This window comes from Mustela lutreola, chromosome 5 (assembly GCF_030435805.1).
Source record: "Mustela lutreola isolate mMusLut2 chromosome 5, mMusLut2.pri, whole genome shotgun sequence".
NCBI lineage: Eukaryota > Metazoa > Chordata > Mammalia > Carnivora > Mustelidae > Mustela > Mustela lutreola.
The window spans coordinates 114,227,247-114,246,800 of NC_081294.1; the positions used below are offsets into that span (position 1 = coordinate 114,227,247).

The 19,554-nt window shown below is 35.7% G+C and overlaps 1 protein-coding gene across 18 annotated transcripts in view; it reads right to left on the reverse strand.

Moving 5' to 3' along the window:
• The window catches only part of MEF2C (myocyte enhancer factor 2C), a 163,346-nt gene that overhangs the window by 98,961 nt on the left and 44,831 nt on the right, over nt 1-19,554 (reverse strand). For 11 of the 18 annotated variants that reach the window (XM_059175439.1, XM_059175435.1, XM_059175442.1 and 8 more), the window contains one exon: nt 976-1,171. In XM_059175439.1, the coding sequence (XP_059031422.1) occupies nt 976-1,029 (54 nt within the window). In that variant the 5' untranslated portion in view covers nt 1,030-1,171. Of the gene's footprint in view, nt 1-975; nt 1,172-1,543; nt 1,563-2,991; nt 3,199-4,308; nt 4,491-19,554 lie in introns of those variants that run through there. The other 7 variants (XM_059175443.1, XM_059175434.1, XM_059175441.1 and 4 more) reach the window with 6 other exon arrangements.

Sequence of the window (19,554 nt, forward strand, 5' to 3'; positions counted from 1 at the left end):
GTAAAACATTCTTCTCTCCATGGTCAAGGAATGCCTGTTTTCCAGGTTCCATTATCCATTTGTAATGGCTGGAATCTGGCTTTACCATAATTTCTCCCATTATTTGTAATTTAACATCAGAATGCTTACCAACCACTCAACTCTCCTTATATCACCTAACTAAATGCACTCTCCCCAAGAGTGAAGAAAAATAGTCAAATCACAGATATTTATGATATACATGTCTTTGCTGAATAGAGAGCATTTGGATATATAAATTCTTTAGGATAGATTAATGGGATCATACAGCATTATCAATGGAGTTGTAGAAAAAAACTGTAACATCATTTGCCTCTTTGTTTATCAAATTCATGGTTTAAAGATAATGGCATGAATTAACTAATAGTTTTTTGCCTATATGTGTATTATTATATATTTATATAAATATACTTATATATATTATATATATATGTTTTAAGTTACTAATATTTTGTAAGAGTGTTTATTGTTGTCAGTGCAATACTAAATATTGTGGATACATTTCAAAGTCTCTTTTACTGTAAATACAATGAAAGCCGTTTTTATAAGCCTATATTCTAAACCTTTAAATGGATGACCACAAAAGGCCTCATTCCTATGCATTTAAGAATATCTTTGTTTGATGATGCATGCAGTGTAGCAATATTATGCTTATTAACTCTTAATCATTAAGGTATTCGTATTACAGAAATACAATTCCCATTCAAAATTTATGTTGAAATAAAAAGTGAACAATCATTAATATGTAAACTATTTGTCTAACAGACAAGGTGATTTTTTCCCCCCTTTACACAGGATAGAATATTAGCATTTAAACTGGCCACATTTAATTCACTGAAACTTCTCTTAATGGATGTTTCTAAGTTCAAATGTTTTCAGTATCTTTAAAATACCTGGAGAAAATGTAATAAATAGTCTATGTAAATGAAGGTACAGGAAAAAGTTTACCCCACTCACCTGTCTGTTACGTTCATCCATAATCCTCGTAATCTGAATCTTTTTTCTCCCCATAGTCCCCGTTTTTCTTCTCTCTCTCGTCCCTGAAATTATGTATTTTTTCCTTCCTTTTCTTTCTCTTTCCTGTTTCCTCCAAACAAATCTCCTTCTTCAGCACTTGCACTGCTCAGTTCCCAAATTCCTGCATTCGTTCCTGCTGGAAGAAAGAGAAGAATTAAATACCACTTTAACAGAAAGGCGTTTTCATAAGAGCGATCATAGTCTAATTTAAAAAGAGAACTATATGAAAGTAAGCCAATCAAATGAATGAAAATAAGTACTAAAAGCACATGGTCTATCCCATGTAGGAGGATATCAAAAAGGAACGGTTTGTTTTTATAATTAAAATAATCTCATAAGTAATTTAACAAGTCATTTAAATGACAAAAACTATACTTCAAAGCCTAACACTTGAAATGTATCTTTTGCAGTGAGTTCCTTAATATTTTTTAATGAAATTAGGTGACTATTTTCACCCTTCCATTATGAAAAATTACCTAAATCAGAGAGTTAATGAACCTTTATGTACCTGTGTATGCTAAGTAGGGCAGCTAATTCATTTCTGAAGGGAAAACAATCTCATGTTTTGACAGCAGAGGTGATAACGTCCCCTCGTTATGCAAATAGGATGGACTATTATGAAAGTGCTATTTGATATATGTAAATGTCAACTAATTTAAATCTAAATCCTTTAATCTTATTTTTAAAAAGTCACTGCTATGAGAACACTGTAAAAATAATATGGGATATTTAATCTTACATAATAAGCAGCTATCAGCAGTGAGATCTCCTTTTCCTCTTGAAAGCCCTTAAGCTATATCTTGAATATAAGCATCAAAAAAGATAATCATTCACAGAAAAGAAATGGTGCAAAAAATTAGAGTATTACTCCATTTATAATGATACTTTTTTTTATAACTACACTTTTTATAATAAGTCATCAGTTCTCTAAATTTAAATATTTTAAAAAGACATATCATATATCTTTGGGGAGTAACATACAAAATTACAGAAGCCCAGTATTATATACTAGATACCTTTAGGTCATGAATTAAAACTAAAGAAATGATCATCAAGAATATAAAATAAACCCAGAGAACCCGAGTATTAAAAGTATATATTTTACTTTGTTTTAAATTATATCTGAAAACACTTGAACATAATGAAAATGAATTGCCGTGAAATGTGGAAGTTAACAAGAAAGCATTCCACATTGGATTCTAGATTTGCAAGCAACCGTTTCAATTATTCTATCCAGTTTTATGTCAAAGAATGCAACTACTTTATACATTGCTCAGAATTTCCCTGTTTAGCTGGTGTCTGATGAGGGACCTGAGAAATTCCCACATGTATTATGTAATGCTAAGCCAATGTCCTGGCTATTTAATAGATTATTTGGCTCTAATTCAAAGTTACTGGAATAGGAAAGTTGTTACATACTTGGTCTGATCATCTGCTGTCTTTTGATTTCTTTAATTTAATTTCTAAATTCTTTATCACCTTGAGTAAATTTCTTTAAATTAAAATTTTCTGTGATTATCTAATTGCAGAAGCTATTATGATATAATTAGTTCTGGTGGATTAAGCGCTGCTTAAATACTAAGACCATCCATTTTCTTTTGCCCAATGCCTTTCTATGAAACTGCAGCTTAGCTGTGCCCTTGGGAATACTATATATGTTGAGTAACATCATGACCACACAGTGCTCATCAAAAATTACTACTCCAGCGGCAATTTTGGATGTTGGAAGTAGTTCAAAAATTTTAAAGAGTTATATAAATAACACACATTTGACAAATACACATGAAAAAATTAGCTATAATAAGACATTAAAATCACATTAAAATATGAAACCTTTACAAAGCACAGTTGCCTTATATATTCGCCGTTGCCACACACTGTCCATCTATTTATTTTTAGAAACCGTCTTAAATATCACTCAACTGGGCAACTTTCCTGTGTTTCCTATAGTCTTACCTTAGAAGCAAGCAGCCCGTTAGAATGGCATTTCCCATGCATGTGCAAGACCCCACAGAGACAGACAGGCTTCCTCTATCACAAAAAAGCCAACCCATGAATCCACAAACGCATATGGGACAATTTCCTTTCTTTTCATTTGGCTGAGGCCAGTGGCACTATCGGCTTACAGGACTATGCCTGCCTAAGCGCTTATTCACTTTAAGGTGGAAGGTCAGGGTGAACAGATTAGAGTGTGGTGACAGGGCGGGGAAGACAAGAACTTCGACAGATTCTGGTTTCAAAATACAAATAACCAAACAAGCAGAGAAGCATCCCTCGAGAAAAGTCTCTTCAGAAAGGCAGAGAGAGAACTCATGAGCCAAACTTAGAAGAGTTCCTACACCTCACCACCCCGTATTTCACAACTTTGAAAGAAGAAACACTTTTTAAAAAGAGCAGAGCAAGGATTTTTTTTTTTTTAATTCTTAAAGAAAAAAGGATGGGAAATATTTTGCCTGAAAAAATTTGTATGCGTATATCAAATATATATATAATATAGTCGGTGAAAATACCATTTGATGTATTTTCCTTCTTGAAATATGCAAGCTAATGTAAAGAGAAACAAGTTTAAATTTCAGTAAAATTAAAATATTTTCTTGTTTTCCATAAAAATGAATATTTCTTGAAGTGCTGCCTTCTGAGCATTTTTAAAATGCAAAACTTGATATTATTATGTACATATGCAGACTACTACGCGGTGATGATGCGACTTTTTCATGAAGTGAAATATGTCACGAAACGTGCCTTAGAACATTTGATTATGGATCACCACATTTCAAGGCTGTCAGTAAAAACTCAAAGAGTTAGGAAGGTCAATAATAGCTCAGTAGTTGTTTTCTTGGTGTAACTACTTCTCTAAGCTGATTTTTATGCCAAATTTATATTGTAAGGTCAGTTTCAAGTATTAATTTGTAGGAGGCCTAGAAAAGCTGAAAAGGAGATTAAAAAACTTCAGTAGTTTTTAAAATTGTTTTGTATGTACATGAAGAAAAGAATAGGTAAACTACATGTAGTAGAATTTCAAGTTATGCTGAGAACTTTCATTATGTACAATCAACCATAAGCTTAAAATAATTCCAGCAGCCTTGCCGCTACTTCTTTCCACATGAAAGCAGCATTCTTGGAAAATGACAGAGCTACACAGAAACAATCAGTAATTAAAAAAAGAAAAAGAAATGCTCTACCACAGTTACACTCTATAGAGTTACAGTCTCCTGCATTTTTTTTTTCTTTTTGTCAACCTAAATTTAAGAAAAATAAAATCAGGCTGCTTACTAAAAAGGGGAACTTCATTATGGCAGGCTTCTGTTCACTTTGAGTTTGGCTATGCAGACAGATGAAGGCAAAGTGGTTTTGAGACCCAAGTTGAGAAGAATTTCTTGTGGACAGATGCTCAAGATCCTTCTCCTACCCCAGCTTTCTCTTTACAAACAAGTTCCCTTGAGTGACACACACCTCCTCCCCCCTTCCCTGCCTCACTCTTTCTTGCTCCCTTCCCTTCTCTCTCTCCCTCCCTCCCTCCCACAAATCCCTCCCCATAACACAGAAGAATCTTGACAGAATGGCAGGAAACACGCACAGACTGGTCAGGGAAGGATATGATGTCAGCAACCACGAACAATAAAAGGTGTAAAGGTGCTTCCTTCCCTAAACTGTTCCAGAAGTGTAAAATGGGAACCAAAACTCTTCACTTCCTTCTCTGAGCAGAACTGTCTGAGTGTGCTGTGCTGCACACCATATACAGAGAGGCCTTTGAGAGGTTCAGATAAGGGACAATGACAGAAATCCAGACATGGGGACTCAATTTTTTATTTCTATTTTTAAAACACCTAAGAAAAATCCATTTCAGTTCTAGGTTAATATTTTGTTAAGATTTCTTTAAGAAATAAAAATAAGACAAACAAGTTCCCTTTGGTGAAGTAGGGGATATATCATAATTACCTTTGTCATGCCTCACAGAAATCATCTGACATAGCTAATGCAGCCATATAATCTTAATTTACCCTTTGAGGCAAAGGAAGAATTCTATACAGGCAAAGAGGCAATTTGATAAATTTTATTTTTAGTTAAAAAAAAAAAAAGGAATTACAAAAACTGTTCCCCCAAAATATATCAGTGTTTGTAAGACACATTGGTTACATCTTTGTACCCATAGTTTAAAAAAAGATACAGTGGGTGGGGAGAATAGATGCCTATGTTATTGAAGGTCTCCAAGTTCTTTTAAAAAATTCAGAGTAAGAACTAAAGAAACGAACAAAAACTTTCAGTATATAGTGAAACTATTTATTTCAATCTCATCACTATTAGGTTCCTTCTAACATGGAAATGGCAGTCTACCATAAGGTTTCTGTAGGAAGAAAACCACATATCAAGTGGATCTGAGTCATCTTCAGATTTCAATCATCTTCCCACAACACTTTGATTTAGAAATTAAACACAACCTTCAGTTATGTGTTTTGATCATAGAGTGAGACTGCCATGCCACATTAAAAGATGTGGGAAGAAATTAATTCTCTTCTGCTAAACTTATCTTCGCAAAACATGTATTTTGCTACAATAAGCACAATGCAGTTGCTTAAATAAAAACAGCCCATGAATGATGATAAAACATTAAAATATGTGATGTCAATTTGCAAAGAAAGATTTCTGGTATTCTTTTACTCATATTAGCAAATAACTTCTTCACTGATTCACATTTTGACAACACTAGCATCTTCATATAATGTTTTAAAAAAACTCAAGGTTCAAAACCAAGCATACTATATCACATAGGAAATTATACTGTTAAATAAATACAAACTGGATTCTGAGGAAGGTACAAAAATGATCTTAAGCTGCAAGCTTGGTATTACTAATTCAGATAATTAAATGATTCAATATTATTTTAAGTGGAAAACTCGGCTCATTCTGGTACATCTAGATACATTTAACTTTCTACCTCACGACATATTTGAAAGACATATGAGACATGTAATTATATTTTGGTTGAAAGGAACAAGTAGAACTTTTACTTTTTTTTTTTTTTTTTTTTGCTTAAGAGGTATTTTGAACTTCAAAAGATATAATTATTATTATTCCTATTGTTACTCAACTACGTGATGTCTTACAAATTGGGAAATATTTCCTTGGTCCTGAAAGTCATTCTTCTACTTCCGTTTAAGTTTATGATATTCTATATAACATGTTATATTACCTTAGCTATGAATGCAAGCTGAGTTCGTTTTAGATACAGAGCCAACACTTACCCTCCTAAAGATAATAAAAAAACAACCATTATTTACCACTAGATAAGTACCATCATGCCAAACACAAAATTATTTTCTCAATTTACTTCAATTTAGTGTCAATATGATGGACTTCTAAGTTATCTTCAAGTCTCTGTAACACAGTATCACACACAAATAATAATGCCATTTGTCTGTTCCTCACACATATCATGCTCCTTCCTACCACAGGGCGTTTGCATTTGCAATCCCCTCAGCCTGGAATGCTCCTCCTTCCCCTTAACTTCTCCTTTCCTTTCCATCTCAGCTCTAATTTCACCTCCTCAGGAAGCACTCCATCTTTTCATGGCTGCAACAAATCCCCCATGAGGACTCATGGCACCATGTCTTCCTTTGCAGCACTTGTCATAATTGAAATTGCCTGTCTTCTTCAACATCTGTGAGCCAACTCCGTTTTGTCTTGCTTTCATATTCCCACTTTCGTAATCCCAGTATCTAACCCACTGCCAGGCCTATAGTAGGAGCTAATAACTTAGTTGATTAATGATTTTAAGATTTTCATCTCTCAGGTGTGTATTTTCTTCAGTTGTTATTTTTAATGACTACTCCTGAGAACATTTTCTTACATATAAAAGCAGGCCCATAACCTCACTTAATCTTTTGTCATATTTATATACATCTCATATATGGAAGAAGAGTAATTTATACTGAGGAGTGGAAGTAGAAAGAATTTTCGAGTTAGAAAGCTCAGGTCTGAACTTCAGCTTGTTGTTGCCTACAATGAGCTGAGAACAAACTTTTTTTTAAAAAGATTTTATCTATTTATTTAACAGAGAGAGAGAGAGAGAGAGCAAGCGCACAAGTAGGGTGAGGCGGGAAAGGGAGAAGCAGGCTCCCTGCCCGGTGCTGGGCTTGATCCCAGGACCCTGGGATCATGACCTGAGCTGAAGGCAGATGCTTAACCAACTGAGCCGCCCAGGCACCCCCAGACTTTTCTTTTTTTTTTAAGATTTATTTATTTATTTATTTGAGAGAGAGAGAGAGCGAGCGAGCAAGCATGATTGGGGGAGGGACAGAAGAAGAGGAAAAGAATCTCTAGCAGACTTCCTGCTGAGCATAGAGCCCAACATGGGGCTTGATCCCATGACCCTGAGATCAAGACCCGAGCAGAAATCAAGAATAGAATACTTAACTGAGTGAGCCATCCAGGAACGCCAGGAACAAACTTCCTGGTGTGCAGGGGATGGCTATGGTCATTCAAGGTGGTATTATATGTGAAGTGGGTCCATAGCAGTACTGGGAACAAGACCTACTACTTGTAAGACTGCTTCAGTTTTGAGACATAAAATAAAAACCATATTATACCATGAGGCTACCAAGTGAATCATTGTCCTTAGATAAACCATGAAGCCTTTGCAAAGTTAATGATGAGCAAGTTCTAACAGGTAATGCTTCATTTATTCGTTAACAATAATCATTACGTGAAGGAAAAATTTACAGTGTTATAAAAATTAAGAAGTTTCTCTTAAGTATCAGTCGTGGAAGAGCTTCAGGCTGCAAAAGTAGAAATAACTAGGGAAATATATCAATTTTCCCAATGACCACCGCTGCTGAAAACTCTACATTAATGCTTCTAGTCCTACTTTAATATCTTTCCCCAAGGACAAAAGGAGATGAAATGTATGTCAGAAATATAATAAGACTAAAAAGGAACTCGTTTTGAAAACCTCTGCAATTAATTTAATAAGTGGGCTTAACCTGCTATTATCACTGACATAAATCATTTTATTTACACAGTTCTGGAAATTAGGAGGCACCCACCTTTAAACAACTGTGTTGCATTATAAACAATTTACTAAACACGGGGGAAGCACAGCTTCCCTGTCATGGTTTTCCATGGTATATTTTGTCTTGGACATTTTTTTTCACAAGGCAGCTTAAACAGCATTCTCCATTCCCCATGCCAAAATAAACTCCAAATGGTCTAAATATGTCCAGAGCCTTGTGTTATTGAACCACACCGCAGTTTTTTTGTCTTTCCTCATCATATTAAGTAATTAATCTGGGGTTCTACCATGCCTTTGTTTTCCCGATTTTTCACAACAGTACAGCCACGACGTTTTCTTTCCAAGGCCACTTTGTGACGTGGCAGAGCTTACCACAAAGGTAAAATAGGCACTGTCTCATCACAGATCAGAGCTACCAGTCAGCATCACAGATTGTGTTCTGTTCCCCAGCTGTAACCTCTCTGTAAAGAGTATGCAGCTGGATTTTTTTTTGTTGTTGTTGTTATTGAACAAAGCAAGTAAAGCACTATACAACACCAGTATCAGCGAAACAGAATTGTCAGCCTCAAATCAAGCCAGGCTTGAAAGGGGAGATGCTGCTGTTCCATATCACCATCTTATTACAACAAAATCTGAATTCCCAGACATCTCATAATGTCAGAAAAAAATTTTATGTTCATTGTTTTCTCAAGCCTTCATGTATCATATTTCATGATTAAAATGGAAATATTCTATAAATTTCTTTCTCAAAAACTTGTATGCACTGGGCACAGTTTTTAGCCTAACTGATACATTGGTGTGTGTGTGTGTGTATGGGTGTGTGCAGAGAGAACATTTTCCTGTGAAGCTGCAGCAAATGGAAAGACCACATTTTAGTCTTTCATAATGTGATGATAAAACAGTAAGAATATGTTTTAAGACACATGAGTAGTCATGAGTATTATCACTGGTAAGTAATCACAGTATTACTAAGATTGTGATATGAATGGTCAAAAGGACATTCTAAGTAAAGGCTTTGTTTTTATTCTGTATTCAAATAATACATTAAACAATTGAATATCAAGTCCTTGAAAATAATTTGCCTCTGTTGTTATTTATTTTCCCTCTTTATTTAATATTTAAAGATGGGCTTTAAATGGAAAGACATACCACTGTCCTCCTGCCAATGTTTTTGTTATACATTAAGAAGAATATGTGTCATAAATCACCCACTGTTTACACTGAATGTCATTTACTTTTGTCTCTAGTTGAACTTCAGAATTTTAGAAAGTTTACACAAAAGCCTTCCATCTGATATACATAATATTCAAAATGCTGTAATAATGTCTCTCAAAATATAGATATTTGATATTGCTGTTACATGTGGCTCAACATGGAAACCAGTGATTCATCAATTTTTCTATTCTCTTCATCTCTTTTACAGCATCCTAATCAACCTAATTAAGGCTTTGTTCATCTGAAACCTCTGATGACAATTTGTTTAACTCTATCCCACTGTGGTCTTCTTATAAGGAGAATTAAATCTGATCTTCTGACAGCAATCATTAAATGATCCCAACTGGCCCCAATTAAGCCACATGGCTCACGGGCTTCCATACAGTCAAGTGCCAAGTTCTCTGCTTCATTTGCACATCATTCTTTACCTTGGTTTATTTTCTTAAAGCCAATTAAGTATGTGTCTTATCAAGTGGAACTAAATTTCCTTGTGTACACTCGCTCAAGACACAGTGCATCCGCTGACTTTGCAGTCACACTGAAGTGTCACACAGGGTTCCTAAAGCCATGCTCTCTAGCTGTAGCACTATTGATGAAGAACCCCAAACAACCCACAACCCACCTTAGATTTACTTACTCATGCTGAAATTGACCTATCTACCTTCTCAAAATAATACATATATTCAAACATAAATCAATAATAACTTTCCATTTGGCTTATTTACAGTGATCTTTTAGTGGATTTAGTATCTGCATTTAGTAGGGTTTAATACTTTTTTTTAACATTTAAATTATCTCTGAGACCTTCTAAAAGAGCAGTACCAAAGTAAGACTTCTGAAGTTAACCTTTCTTACCCTTAATTTCTGCTCTAATTTTTTCACATATACTCAATTGTAAGTTCTGTAATGATGTTCGCAGGCCTTCCTCTGAATGCAGGTAGCCTCAGGATTTAGAGCTCATTGATTGTGTGCTACTCTAGGGAAACGGCTGATTAAAAACAGCCTCATGAGGAGGAGTAGCTCCTGTTCACATCTGGCTCATCTTATTCTAAACTCTAATACCTGTATGGAAATATGACCCCTAGGTTTGGCTTTGGAGAACCGCACTCGCAGAGTCCTTTACTTTCGATGTCAGGCCAGAAACACAATTAAATTCATCTCAGTATGACTGGAGTTTGACACAGTTTCTGAAGGCCTTAATCAATTATCCTGACTACTTTTCTGAGAATATAAACAAATGTGCTGTATTTTTACATCTATTCTAATTATAGCTCTCACTGATCATCTGTTGGTATCCATGCAGGCTATCTGTCACAGTTCTCAGAGCAGATGGATTAGAACATATCTGTTCATCCTAATCATATATTAAAAACTGACATTAGGATAGAAAACTGAAATGGATGCTATGCCCCTTATTGGACATTAACCTTGATGGAACATGTAACTCTTTTCATTCCTTAACCAACAGATGTAACTACAAAGAAAAAAGAAAATATAATAGAATCTTTCACATACTGACATTTGGAAATACCTAGAAAAAGTGGTACGTGCCTTTTCTTTATGACAGCTAAATAGTCATCCACTCAATAAACACCCGTTCTTCTCTGCAGAAGAATTCAAAATATTTTTTATAAAATGCTGATTATTTAGAAACCACTAACAACCTAACAACTGATTGATTTTTAAAAATGTATAATAACTACACTAAAAACTACACTAAAATTTCAGCAAAGCAAAACAGATGCTAGGGTGTTGTATTATGAAATATTTCTCACTGTATTATAGTAATCGCCAATAAGGTTTGATGTTAATTTTAGAGCATGCTTCTGCTAAAAAGGGCAAACCCTGCAACAGATTTAGTACAAAGAAGCTGAAAATATCCTGTGGAAAAAAAAAAAAATCTGTAGTGAAATCAGCCAGCCCAAATCCTGCCATTACTCAGCACTGCAGTGACGTGCAGATGTTTGTAGTGGTTTGAGAAGCCAGCAGGGGTGGAAACTCTACGTACTCGACTTCAACATGATTGCAATTGAACCTCATCAAAGTAAGAGCTCATAATTTGTCACAGAAAACAGCCAATTAACATATGTTAGAAAAAGGCTTCATAAAGATAATATATGATTAAAGACCCAGCGCAGCTGCTGAAAATCAAAACTATGCATTTAAAAAAGAAATCTCAGCCTGAGCTTCCGTATGGTTAAACTGATAATGGCTACTATGATTTTTTTTTTTAAAGTAGAAAAATATAATTACAGTGCTTCTCGTAAGTTTGGGGTTATGGCAAGGGAGAACTGGGCACTGTGGTATTATTTACTATGCCTTACTTAGTTCTATAAATAGTTGAAGCCCTTGCCAAAAACTCTGTAGTTACTTTGTTATAGTGCTATTTTAAAACACAGACCTTCATTGTGAGCTAAATGGCCTTCAGGATGCACTTTGTAGTTAGAGCAATCCTCTCAAAACTATATCCTCCCTTTATCTGTGCAAAACTCCAGGACAAGAGGAGTCTGCACTACAGCACTGCTTGCTGTAAAACACACTAGTGCTGTGTAACGCACAGTTTTAACGCTTCAGGACTTTTCTCAGGGTCGCTGGTCAGGAATGCTGTCGGTTAAAGGTGAGAAATGAAACGCTGGCGGACGTATGCAGTACAGATCTCCTAGCACGATCGCGTCCTACCTGCTATGGCTCTGGAGCAGATGAACGACACGCAACTGTATGTATGTGGTGCATCCTCGTCAGAGATCTAAACTAAATTTCAACTTGGACCATGTGTGCAGATCCAATCCTGGTGACACTGATGTCATTGGAGACTGTGAGCCAAGTTCATGATGCTTAATCTTACAGAGATAACAATGAAAAAGTCTGATCTTGAGTTACAGAGACATAAAGGTGTCAAGCATGATGCTAGGTACCTGGGACACCACTGTGAACAAAACAAAGGAGGTCTTGGTGTTCCCGAAACCTGCATTTTAAAGGGAGAGAGAGGCAATAAACAAGCATGCTAATATGATGATTATAGATCGAGAAGGGCTAGAAACAAAATGCCACAGGAGAACAGGCAAGGAGGTGCCGGAGCAGGAAAGAGCAGAAGTGGGCAGTGCTGTCACGGAAGATGACAGCTGAGAAGATGACATCCGAGGACAAATCTAAAACACGGATGGAGCCAGGCAGTATTTGGAAGATGACGACTCCAGTCTGAATATTCCATGAATACTCTGCCTGTCACGGTTGCTGCAAATGGCTAATCCAGCGTTTCCCAAACCTCAATTTCTTTATCTACAGAATGGGAATAATAACACTTCTATTCTTGGAGAAGTTTGTGAGGCTCAAATAAAAAACAGCACCCTGTTTATAGACATTCAAATGGGGACAATTCAATTTCATAAATTAATTGTGTAAACTTATTCACTTCAGTATTGTGGAAGTTCATAGAAATTATAAATACTTTGAAGCACCAATAATAGAGTATAATGCAAAAAGTTTCTAAACTGATATGAATTGAATCCAAAGGTGTGTCTTCCCTTGAAACATGGACACTTCATTAAATCAATGTCCACTGACTGAAATAGTTCTTGGGCATAAAAATTCCTTTTCCAGTGTTAAATATACATAGCACTGTGAACAATCTGACAAATACAATGTAAAACTTTTTCAAATGTGAAATATAGATTTACATATTTTATATTATACCTTCTTTCTTTTAGAAATAAACAATCTTACAACATTACTAATGTACCAGAGTCATGGGGGTAGGTTGATTTATTTCCTCTCTCACAGGACCCAACTCCCAAGCAATCAGCACAGTTTTGATTAAGATCTCAGCGATATTTGAAAATCCCAGTGTCTCACTGTATGGGAAATGTTCACATATCTTTGGACATACCCATCTAATGAGAGTAAGCTACGTAGCCTCAAGCCAAACAGATTAATTTCCAATTTGGAATGAACAGACAAATTGAATCATCTAGTAATTTTTAAATTAAAGCATTTTTAAGAGGAAAAATAAAAAATTTAAGGATTGTGACTGTTAATAAATAAGAATTTAAAGCAAAAGGCAATAGACACTTTTAATTATAAATAGTAATGCCTAATGAAAAACCAGTATTTTAAGTAAGGAGAGGGGTCAAAATTTCCTATGCAACTAAACTTTATTTAAGAAATAATGGGTATACACTTTCAGTTCTCCCTCCCCTGTGATTTCTGGGTGGGGAGGGGTAGCAGCATAAATTTGATCCTTTACTGCACTAATTTCTTTGTATTTCCTACTTGGTGAACATATTTTTAAGTTTTAAAATAGGGTAAGTTGTATAATTTATCATGAAGCCTAAATTAACGTTGATCTATTTTTATTTATAGTTGATCTAATGCCTCAAAAAAGAATCAGAAATTTGAAAAGTTTTTATTTTAATCAAAATGGTTTAATCAGCATAGTGTTTGATTCTATTCTCAATGTTAACCAATATTTCACACTGCATACTCATCTTCCTTCCTATCTTATAAAATGACCTTTGGAGAACACTCACCTCCCCCTCCAAAAGCCAGCCATAATCGCATGCAAAGCAGGCATGTAAATTTGAGTTTCTTCTCTCTCTCCATAGCCTTCCCCACTTCATTTTTTCATTTCATCACCTTCCTTTATCTCTTTTTCCACATGTTTAAAACTGAGGGGATATGGAAAGTGAAACTGTCAAAGAGCTAGGAATAGAGGTGTTCTCAGATGAACAGAATGTTTCCTCTGTACACCCGGGCAGGGTAAGTGTGCTGCAGAGGGCCGGTCGTGGGCCTGGGGTAAGCTAAGTCGCTTCCTATGCTGGAGGCCTGGCAGGAGGCTCCTTATCTCAGCATGTCTACACATTCTGTCCCAGGCTATTTTCAAGGATAGCTCAAGTCATCCTTGGCAGATACTAATACATGGAAAGGATTACAGTACTTCCCCTGTAAAACAGACCATGCTATCACAGATCAGAAGTTTACTGAAATGAGGTTTTTTAATCCTGAGTCTCTAAAAGCTAGGATCTAAAAGAAAGCACCCATCAGTGGAAGCAATCCCACGACTCTCCTCAGAAACCCCAGTATGGATTCCAAAGGTCAGTAGTTCTTAAGGATTATAACAAACTATTCTTAAAAAAAAAAAAGAAAAAAAAAAGAAAAAAAAAGGTCAGGAAATTTAAAAAAATGAAGAGAGAAGCTTCTTTGGTGCAGGACTTTTCATATTCTTCAGTGTGCTAGATGACAGAATCTGTATATCCAGAATATGTTTTGGGAAATGCTAGCTTTATAGAAAGGGATCTTCCCTCTGACTGCAGAACACACTACGGTGTTGAACCAACATTCCGCTCAGTGCCTGGCTCAAGGAGAACAAAAAAGGATTGTTGAATAATTGATAAAACAATGGAAAACTATTCTTTTAGTTTTACAAATAACAAATATGATATAAAGTGCAGAAAACTGTTCCTTTAAATTAAAAAATTCTAATAAAATATTGAGCAATTAGTGCAATATATTTTCAAAGCACCAAGAAGTGGTAGAGTATAGTTAAAAGAAAGCTCTATTTGTAATCATATTCTTGGAGGGGTTCGACTACCCACGAGCTGCTTGTCTTTGGGCCAGTCAACGGCTTTGAGTCTCATTTTCCTCAGATACATAAAGGGAACGAGGTTCAATTTCTAAAGACCCTTTTTAAGTCCCTAATTTGGTGAATTAGGTGTAAGACAATTCACAGAAATTTGGTGAAGGTATAAGACAAAATGACGTCAAAATGCTTCTCCAAAGGATATAGTTCTAGAGAAAAAATAAACTGACAAAGATGTTAAATTGCCTGGGTAAATAGAATTGTTTTTTCCATATTTTTGGCTTTAAAAAGATGGTTCACCTCAAGCAATATAAACAATTAAGACTAAGGTTACATTATGCACTTTGAGTCACTAATCGTATTTAGGAATTTAATAAATAACTATGAATTATAAAATACTTCCTTTAGCACCAAAAGCTTTGCAAATACTAACTCCAATCCTCACAGTAGCCTATGAGGAAGGCTATTTTAATAATTTCTATTTTACAAAATAAAAAAAGCTGGAAGACAGAGAGGTTAAGTTACTTGCCCAGGGTCACACAACTCCTGTTAGGCTGTAAGTAATTATAGACTATATAAATCTGGTCCCAGACTCGTACTTGAACCCACATACTCTGCTAATGCAGCAAGGTACTATTCACAAGAGTGCTTTCAAGTTAAAATTCTATGCAGAAAATGGGATGTTCAAAGCATTTTAGAGGAATCTAAGAGTACTTTTAAAATAAGTGTTCTTGGGGCGCCTGGGTGGCTCAGTGGATTAAAGCCTCTGCCTTCAACTCAGGTCAAGATCTCAGTGTCCTCGACCGGCTCTCTGCTCAACAGGGAGCCTGCTTCCTCCTCTCTCTCTGCCTGCCTCTCTGCCTCCTTGTGATCTCTGTCTGTCAAATAAATAAATAAGATCTTAAAAAAAAAAATAAGTGTTCTTTTGGGGTGCCTGGGTGGCTCAGTTGGTTAGGCATCTGCCTTTGGTTCAGGTCATGATCCTAGGGTTCTTGGATTGAGCCCCGCCTCAGGCTCCCTGCTCATCAGGGAGCCTGCTTCTCTCTCTCCTTCTTGATCATGCTCTCTCTTAATATCTCTCTCTCTCTAAAAAATAAATAAAATCTTTATTTAAAAAGTCAGTGTTCTTTAATTCACCTAACATTTTCTTATTCTTTTTTTTTTTAAAACATTTTCTTATTCTTGATGGCAAAAAATAACTCCCTGTGCCAAGTAGGGGAAAAGAATGACACTTGAGTGAGTTAGTTGTTATTAGCATATCATCTGCATCAGTAGGTTCCCCCTCTCCTTTTCTACAAATATGGCTGCTCACAAGGGAAACCAGGTAAATGCCTATGAATAAGCTTATCTACATCATGAGTCCTGGGCAAAAACATGAAGACGGGTGTCTTCCTGAGGATGGGTCAGGAGAATCAACTTCATTCATGATTAAGACAAGGATTACAGATATCTTGTCTTCAGGCTTAAGGCAGTCATCGTCATCTTGCTCTCCTTTACAGTACCTTGGGTAAGTCTCAAACCCAGATCCAATTCATTCTGACATTACCTTGGTCATTAACCCCTATTCTCTTTTCTGCTGCTCCTCTGGTTCTTCCATCTCTTTATGCTCCTCCTTCATTTCTTCAAATTATGGTCTACTACAATATTCTTCTCTATGCAGTGCAGTTTACACTTCAGAATTTTATACATTTACCCACTTCTTTAGAATGCTTTGTGTTTGAGACCTCTGGCTGTAACTATGCAATTCACACTCTTTAAATATATTACTTTAGAAGTAATTTTATGTATATCAACTTTATAAGACATACACCTAATAAAATATACTATTAATTGTATAAAAACAGTTGACATAATTGGCAATATATTTATAATTGTTGAAGAAAAATCACACACTTTGGTGTATTACAGAAGTTCACATCAGTTTTTCCACAGTGTATCACATAGCCTTGCTCTGTCGTCAGAGGCCTACATAGTGTGAGGAAGTAATAGTTTGTACATTTTCAGCATGTATCAGACTATCCTCCTACTTTTGTAGGGAGAGCCCTGTGGTACAAATATAGGTACACATATATTCATTTAAGTATTTATATATGTTATTGTACCAGCTGATGAGCACACTGGGTCAGAGCCATTCAAAAACTCTGTGACTGACAATGACCCATTATATTCAAGTCTGAATTCAATTTAAGATGCTGGGCTGTTGACTGTGCAAAATGAAAGCTCAACATGACTGTTTCTATAGCCCATGCACTTGAACAGGGCGTTTGGTAAACAGGAAATCTCTGAAAATTCTAATTCAGTAAGAAAGGACCTGTTGGCAAATATTGCCTTTCACAGTGAAGAGATGTCTGGAATATTTTTTATATCAGAGTCTCTCATGCCTTTGGGTGACTCTGGTAATAAAAGAGTTCTGAGAAGTACAGAGGTGACATCATTTTTACATGCTAGAAAAGTATAACACTCTCATCAAGTAAGTAGTTAACATACCAAATCACTAGTCACTTTACTGATGATTCCAACAATCAAAATCACATAAAAATGGTTAGTTCATATATTTTATGAATTAGGAAACAATGATGAATATAGCACAATTTCTATTCAGATCCTTAGAAAAAAGGATAACTATTTAATAAATGTTTCTCTAAACTTATTAAGCAGAATTTCGGGTTGAGCTTGGAAATGTCACTTTCTTAAACTAGATCTTTAGGAGATCCACTTTAAAATTTATCTAAATTTTGCCATGTTAAAAAAGAGCAAAATGATCCATTTGGGGTAGAGGAGTTGAAATAGGTATCTATATTTCCATTCAACTAAGGTAAGAGTAGAAATGTCAGACATTAAAACTGGCAGAGGCCATGCAAGGTCATACATTTTCTCTTCCTTTAGATAATACCATCCCCAAATTATTTCACAAGGATTCCACCTCTACTATTTTTAAGGCCTTCCGGAAAAGGAGCAACATAACCTTCCTCAGTAACCTATTTTGATATTTCACAACTCTCACTCAGGAAGTTCTGACTTATAGCTAATCCCTCACAGAATACTTTATGCCCACTCCTCTTGTTCTACCCGCTGTACAGAGAACAACATTTGATCATCATGTTCTCATTTCAGACACTTCAAGATTGTATATTGAATTATACCTGTTTTTGTTATCCTGCCCTTGTTTTACTTTCTGTTTTCCCCCCCATATTTGCAGCTCTTCAAGTCATATCCGCCTTTAACTCTACAGTCCAAAAATACACATAGTACTCAAAATAAGCTCTTGTTGTATATTCCCATCAAGTACATATTTTTAATTATATACAAACTACCTAAATTTTGAAGCCAAAGCTTACCTTTTCATGTATGGCCATTTTGCATTGTTTTCCCTTGCCAGATTTTTTTTCTCTTCTCTATTTTGTACGTAGAGGTTTTTTTTTGTATTTTTTGTATTTCCTTAAGCTTCATAATTGCTTGCCACTTCATTTTTTTTTTTTTTTAAAGAGAACACAAGCAGGGGGAGTTGGAGAGGGAGAAGCAGGCCTCCCACTGAGCACGGAGCCTGAAGTGGGGCTCGATCCCAGCACCCTGGGATCACGACCTGGGCCGAAGGCAGCCGCCTAATGACTGAGGCACCCAGGCACCCCATGCTTGCCACTTCTGTAGTTAACTAATTTTTACCAAGATCAGGCTGGCTTCAGATCCTATCTTTCAAGGGCCAGACTTCACACACTTTACATAGGACTCATTAAAGTTTTTAAATTTAGTGGATAAATTATTTCACTATTCCTTCACTTACTGTGAAGGTTTAGAGGATCTTTAAATCTGTGTGGTTTAGAGGATATTTTTCCATTTTACAAATGAGTATGTTGTACAGGACAAAAACCAAAAGCCTTGGAAGCTGAGATTATGCCTATTTTTTCTCCTTCACACTGTATACTATAGTTTAAAATATCCTCCTAGGACCAGTTTTTAATGATGCTGTGTTGGTTCATACTCATACCCAGGGTATTACAGAATGTATACAAAATGTTTAACAACTCATTGTGATTTTTTCTTCTGTATTAAAACTCTGCAAGTTAGTTACTAACAGTGGTTCCCTGGGCCATCCTTTGCTTTCTTTTAAAAATATTATCATTGATAATTACCTTCCAGTTTTTATCTAGAAGTTCTTAGGAATAGTACCCTCATAGCCCTGCAATGGCATTATGTTAAAAGAATTTCTACTACTAAAATTATCTTAGCTTTAGTAAGACCTGCCAAGGAATTCTATATTTCTTCGTTTCTTAGTATCATTTGATTCCACAGGTCATAGATACATATGTGACACTTCTATGTATGTGGACATGAGAGCATGAGTTCATTTTGTTGCTTAATAACTATAAAAGATAAAGCAAAGAAACATTTCATTCATTCCTTCTTTCTAAAGGTTTTCAGGTTTTATTATTATTATTTTTTAGTGCATTAGTATGTACTGTGTTTTAGGCAGTATTTTAAGGGATAAATCAAAGAATAAAAATAAAACACATAGGGACGCCTGGGTGGCTCAGTGGGTTAAAGCCTCTGCCTTCGGCTCAGGTCATGATTTCAGGGTCCTGGGACTGAGCACTGCATCGGGCTCTCTGCTCAGCGGGGAGCCTGCTTCCCCCTCTCCCTGCCTGCCTCTCTGCCTACTTGTAATCTCCCTCTTTGTGTCAAATAAATGAATAAAATCTTTAAAAAAAATAAAAATAAAACA